Source organism: Pararge aegeria, chromosome 13 (genome assembly GCF_905163445.1).
Source record: "Pararge aegeria chromosome 13, ilParAegt1.1, whole genome shotgun sequence".
Classification (NCBI taxonomy): Eukaryota; Metazoa; Arthropoda; class Insecta; order Lepidoptera; family Nymphalidae; genus Pararge; species Pararge aegeria.
This window is the reverse complement of record NC_053192.1, coordinates 14,159,847-14,177,261: the sequence shown is the minus strand read 5'-3', so window position 1 is coordinate 14,177,261 and position 17,415 is coordinate 14,159,847. Positions and strand designations below refer to the sequence as shown.

The following is a 17,415-nucleotide window of genomic DNA, read 5'->3' as shown; positions in this document are numbered from 1 at the left end:
TTTATCGAGTTTTTTATGCAAAAAAGACTTTATAGTACAACTAAAATTAATTCATTAAAATTACTATTTACATAAATACATTTAGGCACCGTAATTTTTTCACTACTTAATACTAGGTTTGTCGGCTGAGCAGATATCACAAGTTACTCGCTTCACGCTTGATGCGTTTTAGTAAGGGCCGGACTGTCCGGGTGGGCCGTAGGACGAGCTGACTGAGCCCGAGCTGGAGCCGTGTCCGCCGGAGATGATGCCACCGGATCCACCGTGACCACCGCCGATACCACCGCCAATGCTGCCACCGGAGAGACCACCGCCAATGCTGCCACCGTGACCGCCGCCGATGCCTCCGCCAATGCCGCCGAGACCACCGCCAATGCCGCCGCCGGACAGACCACCGCCGAGACCACCGCCGAGACCACCGCCGAGACCACCGCCGAGACCACCGCCAAGACCACCTCCGAGACCGCCGCCGATAGCTCCACCACCGATACCACCCTCCTTCTGGGTCTTGTACTTGATGAAGTATACTTCTGGTTTTGAGGGCTGAGTGGGAGCGGCAGTTGGGATGGTGATGTCGGGCTGTTCGTCGGGCTTCTTGACCAGCACGTAGACGAGGGTCTTCTCTTCGTTTTGGGCCTGAGCGGGGATGATGGGTGCGACGGGTGCGGGAGGTGCTGGGGCCTTAATGAAGATGATCTTGTAGTGCTTCTGGGGGATGGATCCGCCGGAGATGATCTGGGGGCGTTGTTCTTCGGGTTCTGGGGGTGGGACGTGGACGTAGATGTGCTTCTGGACAATAGCGCCGCCGCCGAAGCCGCCGCCTCCAATGCCACCTCCGAAGCCACCTCCGAAGCCACCGCCTCCTCCGATGCCTCCTCCGAAACCACCGCCGCCGCCTGATGAGAAGCCACCGCCGCCTCCTGATGAGAAACCACCGCCGCCTCCTGATGAGAAGCCACCGCCGAGTCCGCCTCCGATTCCACCGAAGCTGCTGGAGCTCAGACCGCCGGATGAGAAGCCACCCCCATGTCCACCACCGATGCCTCCACCGATGCCGCCACCGATGCCGCCACCGTGGCCACCGAGTCCACCTCCTCCTGGGGCGTTGTAACTGTATCCCGCCTCGGGTCTTGCCGAGCCGATAGCCGCAACGGCTGCTAATACCTACGAGACAAAAACAACCAATTAACAAAACCGAAAGATGTTTAAAAACTAAATTCTTCAAAAATATCGGGATATTAAAAATAAAAAAACTTTAATTCGACCACAAAGATTCAAATTGAAACATTTGATGATGTCTAAAAACTTTGAGCTTTAACAGTCCATAGTAATGCAAAGCTGAATGGATCACTCGATTCCGAAGAAATATCGGTTCGATCTCAATGCCTTCATCGATGCGGATCGCAATCGCGACTGCACCGAGTCACAATCCCATAAGGAAGCACGACTCCTAGCGGGTCACACACAGGTCACAACACTTTCACTGCACACGAATACCTACCAAGAACGCTTTCATGTTGACTCGCGGAGCTGTCGTGGTTGTATGATGCTCTGTACCAGATTCACTTGCCTTTTATACGGACGGTCCGCCGATGCCACTCTCCCTGACTCTTCCTAAGATTCGGCCTTCGGGGCATGCGAGAATTATGATTTTAATGACAGCTCCGTCCAAATTTGACTTCGGTGGAAAGCATGATCTTCATACACCTTCGACTTTCGTATCTAAAAAAAACACTTTTTGTATTTCAACTGACACTTTTTCCGCACTCATTTCAATAATTGTTCATTGTTTAAATTACGTCTTTTCTTATTAATGTTACGTAACAACAATAATGCCGTAATAGGTTTTGTTAAATAATTTAAACGCTCTTAAGAAGGAAACGTTTTTAGTTGTATAAAGGAGGACGAATACGATTTGCCTTTTAGAGATTTACGACTTTTACCATAGGTCGCATCTATTAAATGCATTACCTTCTACTAACTATTACAGCAAAGTTTTTGATAATCAATTAGAAAATAGATTATGACGATTCAAACTTACATTAGACAATAACACGACTATACTCGTAGATATAATAAACGATTCCATTTTGATATACGATTACGATTGTAACAAACTCATAACAACCAGACAGCCTTAGAGAGAAGTCTGTATGTTTTTTCACTGATAATCTAGGAAATTGTTAACTGCCTCGATACTCCAGCGGTTAGCATGTGAAATATAGATCACGGGATCCTAAGTTCGGGTATATACCGGGTTGGGCCAAAAATTGTAACGTATTGAAGTTCTCTGTTAAAGAACTCTCTTTATCAGGAGTTAGGAAAATGGGGGTATCAATCCCCGTGCCTCTGAGAGCACGTTAAGCCGTCGGCCCCGGATGTTATAACTAACTTGTCAAACATTAAATCATTAGCATTAGAGACATTTTTATAAACAAATAACTCTGTATAATTATTTTTGTGCAACCTTAAAAAATTCAGTAGTTTATATTCATAAACCACTTATGTAATGTATACTCAATTTAAAATGTACCATCTTAGTGTACCTACATTTTTTGAATAAAATAATCATTATTTCTTTCGTTCATTCATTAATAGGATTTAAGTTAGTTTTTATTACAATTAATGTATTATACGTACTATATTGTTACATAAGATTATATTAGATAATGCTTCTATGGCCTCGAAATATTTGATTCAGCTTGGGTTTAAAAAGTCCCCGATAACTTAAACACTTTGAGCACACCTTAAATTTTAATTTCGAGGTTTAGGCAATTTCTCAACGACATCAAACGTCTAGAAATCCTTGTCATCTGAGGTACAATAGTCGACCTTTCGGTACCTTGATGGAAATCCATCTATAAGATATTTAGTTTGCTAAAGATGCCACTTTGAAGCAGCATTTCAATATTCATGTAGAAATTTAAAATGTATGAAAAAAGGTACCAATCCATTCAATTGTGCTAACACTGCTGTTCAAACGAGGGCAATTATTTTGTATATTTCACCTTTATGAAGCTCAACTTATCCAGTCAAAAATACATTAACCTATTCCACGACCTACTGCATCGACCTATCGACTCCTAAGTGTTGTAGCGTTATATTAAATGGCCTATACTTAGTAGGAATCGTTCTTCTGGAATTGAGCTAAACTATTTTTATATTATTAGAAATAAACATACAAAAAAACTATTCCGACTTTAAAATGTAATCCATTATTAGGTTTTATCGCACAAAACAAATGAAATTGACGTTAAAAACTAAATCATGACGCGTTATTTTTTTTGTTCAATAAATGTAGCTTTAGAGCGAATTGGGATACTATAAATTTATCTCATATAGGAGAGAGGGTTGTAGTTTAAACTGCGTCAATGCGGGCACAGTTAAATGATTTGATATATAAAATGTGTCCAGCCATAATTTGACAGGGTATTAGGGTTTTCTGTTGAGACATTCTTAGTAGAAACCCGAAAATAGGAAGTTGGTATTGTCTAGAGAGCCTGTTAAAATTATATGTAGGTCTTACCCTCTTAATCTGTGGTCGAAAATAAAAATAAGTTTATCCTTTTTATATACCTTTAAGGCAGTTAAGTATAATCGAAGAACCTTAAGCTAAGAATAGAGAAAGAGGGAGAGATATTTTACTTTCGATAGCAGTTACCACGCTATCTGGCCGACCAATTTTCTTTCGTAAAATGGTGTTTTTTCAGAATAGATTCCCGCGGTACATTCGTCATATGATTTTACGACCTCCCCATGGCGCAATGATGAGCGCTGTGAATTTAAGTAGGAGGTCCCGGGTTTGATTCCCGGCAGGCCAATTTGGAAATTTATATTTTCTGAATTTTGTCTGGTCTGATCTGGTGGGAAGCTTTGGCCGTGACTAGTTACCACCCTACCGAGAAAGACGTGCCGCTAAGCGATTTAGTTCGGATGTCGCCTAGAAACAGATTAGGGGTATGACTACTATACCACCTAATAGGTTAGCCCGTTAACATCTTAGACTGCATCACTTACGACCAGGTAACATTGCAGTCAAGAGCTAACCTGTAGAAGAAAAAAAAATATATGACATTCTCGAAATATGTCTTTGTAAAAAAAAGTTTTTTTTTTGCCGAGAAAAAAAATAATTCGATGTTACATTTAAGTAAACCTAAGACGCAAAACACACAAAACTTGATCGAAATCGTTAGCACGAAACAATATATTGATCGTACATATAAAAAGTGCTCGTTGTGAAATGTATATCTCTATCAAATATTACATAAATAAGTAGATATATATTTTATATGCGCTAACAAATCTACATGCAGCGCTGTAGATCTACAATCCACAAAACATCCGTCGCAAATTTTAGAACCTTGGCCCAGCGATGGGAGTTTACTCTTATGTTAATTTATAGATAAAAAGTTTCAAGTTCATTACATCAATTTTGCCTTTATACGTTGCGCCACTTTGCGTTGTAGCCACTTACTTAATCAGTGAGATTCCAGACGTATATATATTTGTACTATTTATTATACTTACGCATTTTTTTTTGAAAATAATATATTTTTTTTTTATTTAGTTATACTCTATATTTGTACTCCACAAAAAACAGACACTTCAAGTAGTAAAATTCAAAAAATAATTCAAAATTCAAAATTCATTTATTTCAAGTAGGCCTAATATAAGCACTTTTGAAACGTCAAGTCTGTCTGTGTGTAGTGACTCTACCACCGGTTCGGAAGGCAGATTCTACCGAGAAGAAGCCGGCAAGAAACTCAGCAGTTGCTCTTTTCCAACATTAACAATTTACATTTTACATTTCAAAATTCATTTTTCTATCTTGTGAGAGATGAAAGCGGAGCCTTATGCTTCCAAGCAACCTTGTCATTAAGAAATTCATCAATTGTATAATAATCTCGCTGTAATAAATGTGTTTTAACACATTCTTTAAACTTATGCATTGGTAAGTCCTAAATTACCTTAGGAATCATATTATAGAAGCGTATAGTAGGATACAAAATACGGCCTTATCGCTTAGTAGCCATCTCTACCAGGCAACTTAGGAGTGGGTCGTACACTGTTAAAAACATACATACGTATAACTACATACTAATAGGTACACAAACCAGACTACACACATAAAACAATACTATCAATAAATATAAGAAATCAATATAACTTATAAATACATTAGCATACCATAAATACTTAAATATATGTAAGAGTATATTAGTTAGTATATTCAACTTTATTTAGATAATCAGCCTTTACAGCATTTTTTAATATGCCCAAGCCATTGGAAGTGCATTCCGCGGTTAACAGTGAACGAGTTAACAATATAAGGTATTTTTTTTATTTAAACTCTTTATTTGTACACCACTACAGAGTTAGGAAAATAAAGGAAGAATAGAGAGAAGCACAAAAACTGAAGTAGAATACAAAAGGCGGCCTTATCGCTTAAAAGCGATCTCTGCCAGGCAACCTTAGGATTAGGACAACAAGAGCGAGAACCAATAGGTGGTGTAAATTTATTATAAACCTACATTCAAACAACTACATGCGAATACATAAACAAAATATACATAAATAAAAAAAATATATATATATATATTTCTTCGGTCACGTGTCCAGGCGTAATGACGTGTCCATTGAGCGACTTTTGGTTCAAGGGAAAGTAGAAGGTACCAGAGCACGCGGAAGATCACCGATGAGATGGATGGACCAAGTAAAGGCCACAATCGAGGCTCCTCTACATGATTGCGCAAGAAAGGGAACCGTTAGAGAAGAGTGGCGAATTATTGTCAAGCGAGCCAAAACACCCAGATGACGACCACGACGAGACTGTCCAGACTGAAACGACTAAGAAGAAGAATATATAAAATAAATAGGTAGGCTATTTATTATATTTATATATAATAAATAGGTAGGTAGGAAGTTAACAATATATAAATATATTTTACTGTTACAGTTGCGCCTTCCATCTACTGTGATCGCCAACCCAGCTGTATTATGGGCAAATGCTGAGAAAAGCATTTAGTCCAGCTGAGGTCTGTTATGGGCCATTTTTATGATGTGGCGATGTATTATCGACATTCCCAGTCTATTAATGTAATAATGCTGAACACGGATCATTTCTCATAGGGGAATGGGATTTAGAGCGTTTGGTATTACTACACGGTAGTAATAATAATCTAGACAGACTGCCTAACGTGCTCTCCTAAGCACGGGGTACAAAGACAACTCGTCGCTGATAGGGGAAATGGATCTGACTGATTGGATTGAAGCAGGCGTTACTTTGCGGAAATCCATGATATATTATGTGGACCTTACAATGAATAATTGGTATCTTAACAATTACTCATTGTAAAGTCAACGTCTGCTCCGGTTTTGGAGTGAAACGTGCTTAGAGTGTACATTGCCGAAGATCTGTTTGATGTGGAGTATAAGGATTGAAGAAATTATAAATTACACTATACAGATTCTCCCGCTTTTCGCGGATTATAGCAATCTAAGTTTAATTTTCATAATGATCTGACGAATATAGACCGGAATAATTCTTAACTTTATTAACAGATAAACCGAATACTCCAATTTTTTTGTGATACTCGAACCCAGAATTTCGTTATCCATAATTGAAAATGCAAACAAAAACCTCCATAGTCCAATGTTCCCGAAACGCTGAAGACCGCAACAAGTGGGGGTTGCATTAGCCAAAGAAAATGGATCATCGTCAACAACGACCCTGTCAAGAGTGAAGGTCTAAGGAGGAGGAGTTGAGAATGCGTTTTATCAGGGTCATCGAGGGTTAGGCATATCTCTCTTGTTAGACATATACCATATGCTGGGGCCTAATAATAGGCTGAAGTTCATGACTTGGTTGTAGGACCGAGTTCTATAATATTCCTGAACGTCCTACGCCTTTTACTACGCCTACAGATTCAAGCCTTTGGCTCAAAGATGAAGGTTGTAGGCTGTATACATAACATTGTCAGAACAAGGCTGCACACGAACATATAACAAAGTCTAGTGAGTTGGCAAACAATTACAAATGAATGTAATAATTCATTTCATACCAACACCTATTATTTCGACTACAGCCGTTACAGTGTTACCTAACACAATTAATTTCCGTCGGAAATATTAAAAAGTTTATCCTTAATTAATATTAAATAGCGTACTTATTTATTACCTTAATCTTCAGTTAATAAGGCATTCGCTTCTTAAAACCAATTTCTTCATCAATATTATCAGCCAAATGACCCCTTTATCATTCTTGGAGGAGACCCGTGCCATCATATGATGATGGCCATAGAGAACATAATATAGTATTTGCAAGTTGTTTCAAATACTATATTAGGTATATAACTTTCAAAGTGGCACACAGTAAGTTATCAATAATACTAAAGCCCTAAAAGGTCCTTGTTATTGGTATTGTGAATCTACATTATAATTATATTAGAATCTGCACCGTTACGTTGTTGAAATACCATCAACACGTACGAAGCGTTTTGCTCCTTCCTTTCTGATCCGCACCGCAAAGGCATGGAATGTCCTCCCATCTTCCGTCTTCCCCGATACCTATAATCTGGGTACCTTCAAATCAAGAGTGGATAGGCATCTTCTAGGCAAGCGCGCTTCATCTTAGGCTGCATCATCACTTAACATCAGGTGTGATTGCAGTCAAGCACTTGTCTATATATTAAAAAAAAGAAGAAATTTGGGATGTGAGAAATTCATTTGCTATCATCATCATCGTTAGTCGCCATCTTTATTTTGAAGTTAGGAGGTCAGCCGGTGGAAAATAGTACTATGATGTGCCATCTTCTTCAGTTCCGAATAAATATGTCTACTCCCTAATATTGGTCGTACCTCTTCATCCTCTGTTTCCCAGATGCTCTTTTCCCGGTAATTTTCCCTTGAAGGATCAACCTTGGAAACTTTGACCTTTTGTAATCATTGGCCAGCAATAAGTAAATACTTATTCCAATAAATTTCATTGTTTCCAATTCTTTTTTGTTTACAAAGAAAATAATGAAACATATCGTCCCGGAAAATCTTGTATACGAAAAGTAAGAATATTGAACTCACGCACACGATCTTTATACACTGATATGTTCTGTTATCTGTTATGTTGTTATACGCTCATTCAATAGTCTCGCCAGGTTGTAAGTACCTACCAATTATGATAATATATTGGAAAGAAGCAGGCGTTACTTTGCGGAAATCCATAATATATTATGAAAATTAAGCTTAATGCAATACTCCGCGAACAGCAGGAGAATCTGTATAGTGTAATTTATAATTTCTTCAATCCCACCTCCACACCAAACAGATCTTCGGGAATGTACTCTCTACCCACGTTTCGCTCCGAAACCGGAGCATCAGGAGATGTTGACTTTCTTAAGGTAATTCTCGACCTATCGCCTACACTAACGGGTTAGCTCGTTACCATCTTTATTAATTTCGTTAAATTGTTTTACTGTAATGTTTGTATAAACTTTGTATAAACCGACCGACTAATTGCAGGTTGTTTAAATTATTGACGATCCATATAAAATAGAAGTTCATCTTTTATAATTTGTAACTAGTCCAAGATGGAAGGAGTTCGGCTAGATGTCTCCACTCTATTGCCTTAAAGGTACCAACATAATTCAATGTCTTCTGATTAGAATTTTTTTTTTCTAAAGATTATAGCCGTTGCTAGCCAGTTAAAATCAGTTTAAATTTTTCAAAAAGAGAACTGTCAGTTTTAGATAGATAAATAAATTCTTTATTGCATACAATTAAGGGATAAAGATAATAAGTATTGGAGATAGTAAGTACCTAATAGAATTAAAAAAAAATGCTCAAAGGCGGTCTTACCCGGTAGGCCGCTAATTATTCCAACTTAAAAAGAAAAACACCCGTTTATATCTATACTACCCACATGTACCACAGTGTTTGTTTTTACAACATATCCTCCGAAAGCATTGGACTGATTTCAACCATTTCTTCGCCAAAAGACGAAGTAACATTGGCTATAATTTATTTAAAAAAAATATTGGAGGCCCTTAAGAAAATTGCAATAATTTATTTATTTAATTTATTTATACTCTTTATTTGTACACCACTCAGAAAAACGAGCCAAAAAAAAAAGAACAAACACATGAAGCAGGATAAGAAGAAGCCTTATCGCTAAGTAGCGATCTCTGCCAGGCAACCTTAGGATTAGGAAAACTAAACAGAAAACGAATTATAATTGTAACCCAAAGTAGCAAAATGTTGCCTATGAAATTCATTATTTGGTGTGCGCTGAGAAAACTATTGATAATACGTAAATAATATGTATTACATGATTAAAGTACTCATTATTACCTACAAAAAAGTCCAGTAGGAAATACATCTAACTATCATAGTTGAGTCGCATAACAGCTTTTCTGTTCCAAAATTTTATTACATATATACTAACTTTAGTTAACATCTGTCATGGATTACTGCACCTATCGGAGATTATTCGATATGACATTCTAAACACGCGTGAAGCGTAGGTACTTTCTTTAAGACGGCGCCATAGATTAGATAATGGTATTACGTTCAGAATTTGCACACCTTTGATCTTGAATTAAACCGACGCGACGTTATATAAAACTAAGCAGCGTGTTCTCAAACTCTAATGCCGCACGCCTATTGAAGTTTCGTGAAAATTCCTTCTTATCTACTAGTCCTCTTTTTTTTTTTTTAATAATTGACGGATCAGTCAGTCGGCCCGTCTGATGGTCAGTGCAAAGCCATAGACTATACATCGTGTTAATGAAAACCGAATGATTACTTCACATGGTTAGAAATACATTATTTACAGTCTGAGACTTTTCTTTGAAACCGAAACGCTAGTTACTACGTAAACGAAGTGAGAAATCAGATGCAGCCCTAACATCACATGCAAAATTAAAATCAAGTGACTCCTGTAAGTTTATAAGTACGCGTCGCGTAGCGTAGGTACTATGCGCGTGTCGATCTTTTATCTTCAAAGGGGTTGTCATAATTGAAAACTTAAAATGTTTCTAATTAGTTGGTATGGAAAGATATATATGCTTCTTTCGATTTAATATTTTTACAGGGAGATTATGGAATATAATTATGCACCCTTCAAAAGTAATTCGTAATTCGGTTACACGTTGTATTCAGAGGAACACTTAAAAAAAAAGCGGATTTAATCAATATAATCGGGTAGTATTGACTTCACTTTCGTGGGGCCGAGTACGAATCCCAGCACTTTTCTAACTTATGTGCGTTTTAAGGAATTAAAATATCACTTCCTTCAACGGTGAAAGAAAACATCGCCTGCATGCCTGAGAGTTCTTAATGACGTTCTCAAAGGCGTGTGAAGTCAGCCAAACCGCACTGGGCCAACGTGGTGGACGGCCAAAATCTCTGAAATCGGGGTTTTTGAAGCACTGTATCATTTATATTATGTTTTCTTATATTTAACAAGATTTATGATTTTTTTTTTTTAAATGTTTCAGCAGAGCATTTTGATGACCGCCCAGGCGCAAACGTCAGCGCTTAAAAGTTAAGCAGGAGGTCCCGGGTTCGATTCCCGGCAGGGTAATTTGGGGATTTATAATATCTCAATTTCAACCACCCTACCGACAAAGACGTGCCGCTAAGCGATTTAGTGTTCCGGTGCGATGTCGCGTAGAAACTGATTAGGGGTATGAGTACCATACTCCCAAACAAGTTTACCCTACCACCAGGTGAGATTGCAGTCAAGGGTTAACTTGTAGAAAATAAAAAAAAGTTAACAAATAAACACACATACTATCTAATTTATAGTATGGATACGTATTTTTATTTGCATATGACATAACTTATATATGACATAACATAACTTACTCAATTAGACATATCGTCAAAAAACAGCATTTCTATTCTAACATTTTATATCCCCCGTCATAAAATAATAAATCACGGTAAAGATGTACAAACGACCGTCATAAACCACGTGTGAAACTTATTTTGTTTAATACCTTTGAAGGCCGATTGGGGCAGTGGACAGCGACCCTGCTTTCTGCTTTTTGTAAGGCCGTGGGTTCACACAACTGGAATTTTTTTGTTTGGAGAACATGAATGTTTTTCAGTGTCTGGGTGTTTATCTCTATATTATAAGTATTTGTGTATACTATTCCTAAAATATATTCGTCAGTTATTTTAGTACACATAACACAAGCTATGCTTACTTTGGGGCTACATGGCGATATGGGTATTGTCGTAGGATATTTATTTACCTTTGATCAATAGTAGATGTCGTCAAAAGTGACCGCGGAAAATAAGAACGCCCTCACAAATTGTGAGCCTATTTTTGATTCAGGTGATAATGCAATCAAAGCCAACTTGTAGTGGAATAATAAAAAAAACCCTCGAAAAGTTTTTCCAATTTAGGAAAAACTAACGTGAAGCAAAAACTTACGTGAAGCAAAAACGTTGTTCCTACCCCAATTGCACGATCGGAGGAATGTTCATGAAATTTCTTTAAAGTTTATATACATAAGGAGTGCAGAATTCTCATATTTCATTTCATTAATTTATGGATAAACACACACATTAAATCAATAAAAAACATAACACACCCACAATGCATATATACTATTTTTAATCATTTTACACACACTACCAGGTATTTGCCAGATCGTCAGTTTCATCATCATATCAACCTATTACCGGGCACAGGTCTCCTTGCACAATGAGAAGTTACAGTTGGTGACAGATGCAAAAATTCTGTTATGAAAGAATAGTCTTTGACAATAGAACCTTGAATAGAATGATCATCATCATCATATCAACCCTTTTACCGGCCCACTACAGGGCACGGGTCTCCCCCCACAATGAAAAGGGGCTAAGGCCATAACTACGCTGGCCCAGTGCGGATTGTTGGACCTCACATACCTTTGAGAACATTATGGAGAACTCTCAGGCTGGTTTCCTTACGATGTTTTCCTGCACCGTTATAATACCACCGTAAGTAATATTTTTATTACTTAAAACGCACATTACTACGCAGGGTAAGGGGTGCGTGCCGGGATTTGAACTGGGCCCCCGAAAGTGAAGTCGAGCTCCTGGGCCCACTTTTTTTTTTCTACTCTTTATTTGTACACCTCTCAGAAAAACGAGACAAAAAAAAAAGAACAAACACATGAAGAATGAAGCAGGATACAAAAGGCGGCCTTATCGCTAAGTAGCGATCTCTGCCAGGCAACCTTAGGATTAGGAAAACTAAAAAGAAAACAAATAGGTGGGGTACACTATTTAGTACATACATACGAATATCTACATACTAATACATAAACCATACTTCAATAATGATAGAACATTATAATTTAAATTAATTATGGTCGAACTTTGACCACTGGGCGACTACTAGTATTAATAAATCGGCATCGAACTAAGAAGCCCCCGTGTGGTGACGGCAGATCAGAATACAGTGGTCAGCACGACTCTTACCGCGGGTGTCGTACGAGGCCGCTGAGGGAATATAACAGAGAACGGGCAGCAGCTTCCTCTGTGCTACTAATACCATCTACTGCGATCACCAATCCAACTGCCCAGCGATTAAAGGAAACCCTTACGTTAGGAGAGACAGAAAGTCCAACAGCAGGGCTAGCAGGGGCAGGCGACAAAAATTATATCCCCCGATTATATTGTAATTAACGTGTCCACGTGCTAAAGTACGTGAATATGGAATAGGAGAAGTTTACCCCCGTTTATTATTACACATATATTATTTGGATATTATTTCGACTTGTGCTCCATTGCTCTGAGATTTGATATAGCTGTGGGAGAAGATAAATTTTGATACTTTCCCCGGGGAAAAATTGTCTACTGGCCACGCTAGCCGTGCTGTGGGATGTTAACTATATATGAGCCTAGAACAAGTTGCAAGCATACAATTATCATACTTGAGAAACTGTTCTCAGTTCGACATCCGTTTATCAATAGGGCCTATAACGTGAACAGTGACAAGCATATAACGCAATATATGCAAGTACAAAATCGAGTTATCATCGCGTTCGAAAAATACTTATTTGCACCAAAAACTTTTACTTTCAAAGGTTAATTTCACTGTCGGATGAAGTCACCTGTCGACTTACCAGAACGGTTGAGCGATATAATATATCGTTTAAGCGCTTTTAAAAGTAATCTGTATTTTTTAACGGACTCCCTGGCGCATTGTTTTTAAGTTGGCGGCCCGGGGCAGTTTGATTTCAATTGCAATTTCAATTTCAATTTCAATTTCTTTATTTGAAGATTGAGTTACATAGTTGGTGGGTACAATAATATAATAGTGCTACAATCGCCATCGATTGGCATACAAATTTGATTTCTTAAAAACTATGTCTTTAAAATGCTCTTCTAATTAAATACTTATCCAATATTTAAATCAAATAATAATAATATACAACAAATTTAATAATAAAATATTTGTCAAAGTTCTATAAAATGTCACATAAATATTCTTTAATATCATAATATCGCTTTTTAAGTAAGAACTCCTTAATTTTACGCTTAAATATTAAAAAATTCAGGTTTCTGTCCGCCAATGACGCTTGAGAGTTTATAATTTCGGAATATTCTCTGGTCATGTCTGGTAGTAGGCTTCGGTCGTGGCTCCCTACCACCCTACCGCGGTGGGTGATATTGCAGTCAAGGGCTTACTATTAGTGGAATAAAAAAGTATATATATTTTATGCACCTAAATAACATTACGATTTTTAAATAATAAAATACGAAAAATGCCCGTCTATAATAGCACGATAAAGTGCGAGTATGTCTCGAGCACAGAGAGTTCCGTGGGCGTACTAGGACAAAATAAGAAGAAGGTATAATCGATATCGATCGATAAAAATTAAATAACGTATATATAAGTTACAACAATACAAAGTTAAAAAATAAAAAAGACTTCCCAAATAGATTTTATATCGACTAAAACTAAATAATTTTTTGTGTCATTATTTTGGTGCAGTAATAGCCTAGTGGTAAAGATTTCAAATTCACTTTTAGGGAGCCGAGTCGAATCCCCGCACGCATCTTTAATTTTTGTAATATATGTGCGTTTCAAATGTCACTTGCTTCAACGGTAAAGGAAAGCATAGTGAGGAAACATTTTCACGCCCAATTTTTTTTTGGAATCCTAAAACTCTTATGTATGTTTTTCATAAAACTGTAGGCCTTTTTCTTTTCCTTTTTTTAAACTGAAATCTCAACTTGCGAACGTCACATTGTTACGCGTGTTGTGTTACAAAAATAATGGCATATCAGATAAGGGTTCTTAACCTTGACAAAAAAAACCTTTAGAAACTGGATTGCAAACATCGCAAGCGTTAAAATGTAAACAAGAAAATTTTTTTAAGTGCGACTCAGAGCTGGGTTCAGATAAGTTATTTTTATTTGATTCCACTACAAGTTAACCCTTGACTGCAAACATACCTTCTGTAAAGTGACGAATGAATGAATGAACGAATGAACAAAATTATCGTACACCACAAAAATAACACAAAACAGAAAAACAATCACGAAAACAGCGTGTAAAACGTGGCGACCTTAAAACTACATGGCCTCTTCCAGACAACCAGTGGCGTGGGTAGCGGGGTAACCTAGGCATGGCAGTTATGTTAAACCCATATCTAACCTGAGTCGGTTTCTACGCGACATCGTACAGGAACTCTAAATCGCTTAGCGGCCAGTCTTTGTCGGTACGGTAATACTTAACTAGCCATGCCGAAGCCTACTAGATACCTAGAAATAAAAAAATTCTCCCTGCCGGGGTTCGAACCCAGGCTCACCGTTGGGCCTCGCAGGTTGTCAACAATATACACCATTTTATCACCATTATTTTCAACTCATTACCAGGTCACTGCAAGGCGCAGACAGACACACAGGTTTCCTCACGTTGTTTTCATTCAGCGTTAGTAATATTTAAAAAAAAAATTACTAATTTAAAATGCTCGTAACTCCGAACAGAAACGGAAGCCGAAGCCTTAACCACTAACTAGGCTATCACCTGATATCACTGATTCGATCTCTTTGGTCCGCCCGCCCCCCTGGGAACCGAACCTAGTACCTCGTGATTTAAACATGCTAACAAATAGACAAAGGGGTATCCTTAGTATCCCATTTAGTAACTAAAACTTATGTAAAGAGTTAGTAAGTCAGAAGTTGAAAGTATATTTTTACTGAACATTCGCTTTCTGACCTTTGATGGTCTTGTGCTTGACCCCAATCACACTAGATGGAAAGTGATGACGGTAAAGATCGTCTAGAATGTGCCTAATCATTCGGTTAAAGTATAGGCTGAAAATACACAAAATTATATTTAGAAAACTTTTACGACTGACTGATTTGATAAATCTATTGGAGGCTTGGGAGTTAAACCAACTGTCCATGCCAGTTTTTTAATCGAATTTTAAAAAGGAATATAATGGAATATTTATTTTCTAAACATGGGTAATAAGTAAAAACAACATAGAGTATAGTAATGAAGGCCCGAACGGTGTGCCAGAAATTAGGCGTGTAAATATTGCTACAGATATTGCTTACTAATGATTTAAATATTAAAAATAAATACTAGAAATTATAAAAAGAAATTGCGATAGTTATGAAGTTGAAATTATAATTAATTATTACGACTTAAAACCTAAAACAAAATCTAAATTTGAATTAATTTTTTGTGATATTTAAATAAACTTTTTTAAATTAACTGATATTGCGTTATAATTAAACTTTCAATGCATTCAATACCTTTTTTACAAACGCAGAATAAGGCGAAAGATGAAATTTTGAAAAGATTTTAAATTTTTATCTCGTTACGCTAAAGGAGTATAACTTCTCACGCGTGTACATAACACGTTTTTCTTTCTATGTCGGCAGTGTATGAACCTGGAACTACGACCTGAGTGCTTTGCCAACTAAGTCACATATCCCATACCACCGATTCGATGGAAATTTGGCATTTCTTCAGAGTGTAAAGACACTTTAATAAATGCACAAAAATTTATAGGTTTGTTTGTTTCTACGTATTTCACCGTAACTTTTAGTTCAACCTACAGAATAGTGTAAAATTCATAAAATAGTACTTTTTGAAATATGAACATATGAACTATATGAACGCCTGTTTGGAGTCATAATTCAAAGCCAAATATTATGTTCATCTCTTCATTTTAACAACCCGTTTTCGGCAGACTACAGGGTCTCCTCCCACAGTGAAAAGGGTTTAGGCCACATTCCACCACGCTGGCCCAGTGCGGATTGGTGGGCTTCACACACCTTTGAGAACATTATGAAGAACTCCCATGCATGCAAAATATGTTAGTTGTCACTGCTGAAGGGTATTTTGTAAATTTTCTCGTTGCGTCTACAGTCATATATAAAAGCAATTATAGGGATTACAAAATACCAAAAGTGTGTTTAACGATGGCCACTACTCACTGGCCACTATTACTAAGTAGAAAAGAAAGGAGTCTTCAAGCGTTGCAGGCTGCAGAGGTCGTTATGTGAGGCAACTTTAATTACATCCACGTATCCGTCAGCGTGTGAATACACAGAGATTGTGTTATTGGGAATCGATTTTACGACGTGAATAAGTTTATTCATCTTTTAATTAAATACAAAAAAGCAGCCAAGTGCGAGTAGGACTCGCGCACGTAGGGTTCTGTACCATTATAGATAAAAATGGCAAAAAAAAACATGTCCTGTATGAGAGTATAGTATTTGTTGTTGTACCGCAATAGAAAAACATCATCTGTGAAAATTTCAACAGTCCAAATATGAGATACAGCCTGGTGACAGACGCACAGATAAACAGACGGACGTATAAACAGCGGAGAGTTAGTAATAGGTTCCAGTTCCACCCTATGGGTACGGAACCCTAAAAATTATCAGAATACAGTTGTCAACACCCATGTTTTTCCCTGGGGTGTCGTACGAGTTTAGAATTTAGTAACGACAAAAATTTTTTACAATTCTTTTTTTTTAAATTCTTTTTTTGATCTTCAAACTAACAATGAAATTTTGTTTAATGTGCACAGAACCCTTCGTGTGCTTGCCCAACTCACACTTAGCCGGTGTTTTTACTCGCGACAGTTGCTATTAGCCGAGTTCCTTCCAAAAAATGCTTTTTTCATACCACTCTGAGCATTTACACAATTCATCTCATTCATTTCTTTCTGGTTTCCAAACATCTCATTCCGTAGCACTATTCTCGAAATATCTCGCTCCTTTCTTGAAATAAATACCTAAATATCGGGAAATTGAATACTGGTGGTAGATTTTACCTCGCCAATAATATTGGATTTCCATTGAGTCGAATTTGTCCTTGTCCATTCAAAAATATTTAACGGACCGTCTTTACCGGGTAAATACCGACGATGAAAAAAATACGATTTATTTGTTGTTTCG

General features: G+C 37.5%; 2 protein-coding genes across 2 annotated transcripts in view; both read right to left on the bottom strand.

Moving 5' to 3' along the window:
- LOC120628814 (fibroblast growth factor receptor 3-like) overlaps nucleotides 1–17,415 on the bottom strand; it is a 133,698-nt gene that overhangs the window by 48,472 nt on the left and 67,811 nt on the right. The gene's annotated exons all lie outside the window — the stretch shown is intronic.
- On the bottom strand, nucleotides 169–1,529 carry LOC120628726 (glycine-rich cell wall structural protein). Its single transcript, XM_039897305.1, has 2 exons — nucleotides 1,502–1,529; nucleotides 169–1,164 (listed from the first exon to the last, which is right to left on the bottom strand). The coding sequence occupies exons 1-2, from the start codon at nucleotides 1,514–1,516 to the stop codon at nucleotides 169–171; spliced, it is 1,011 nt and encodes a 336-aa protein (XP_039753239.1). The 5' UTR covers nucleotides 1,517–1,529.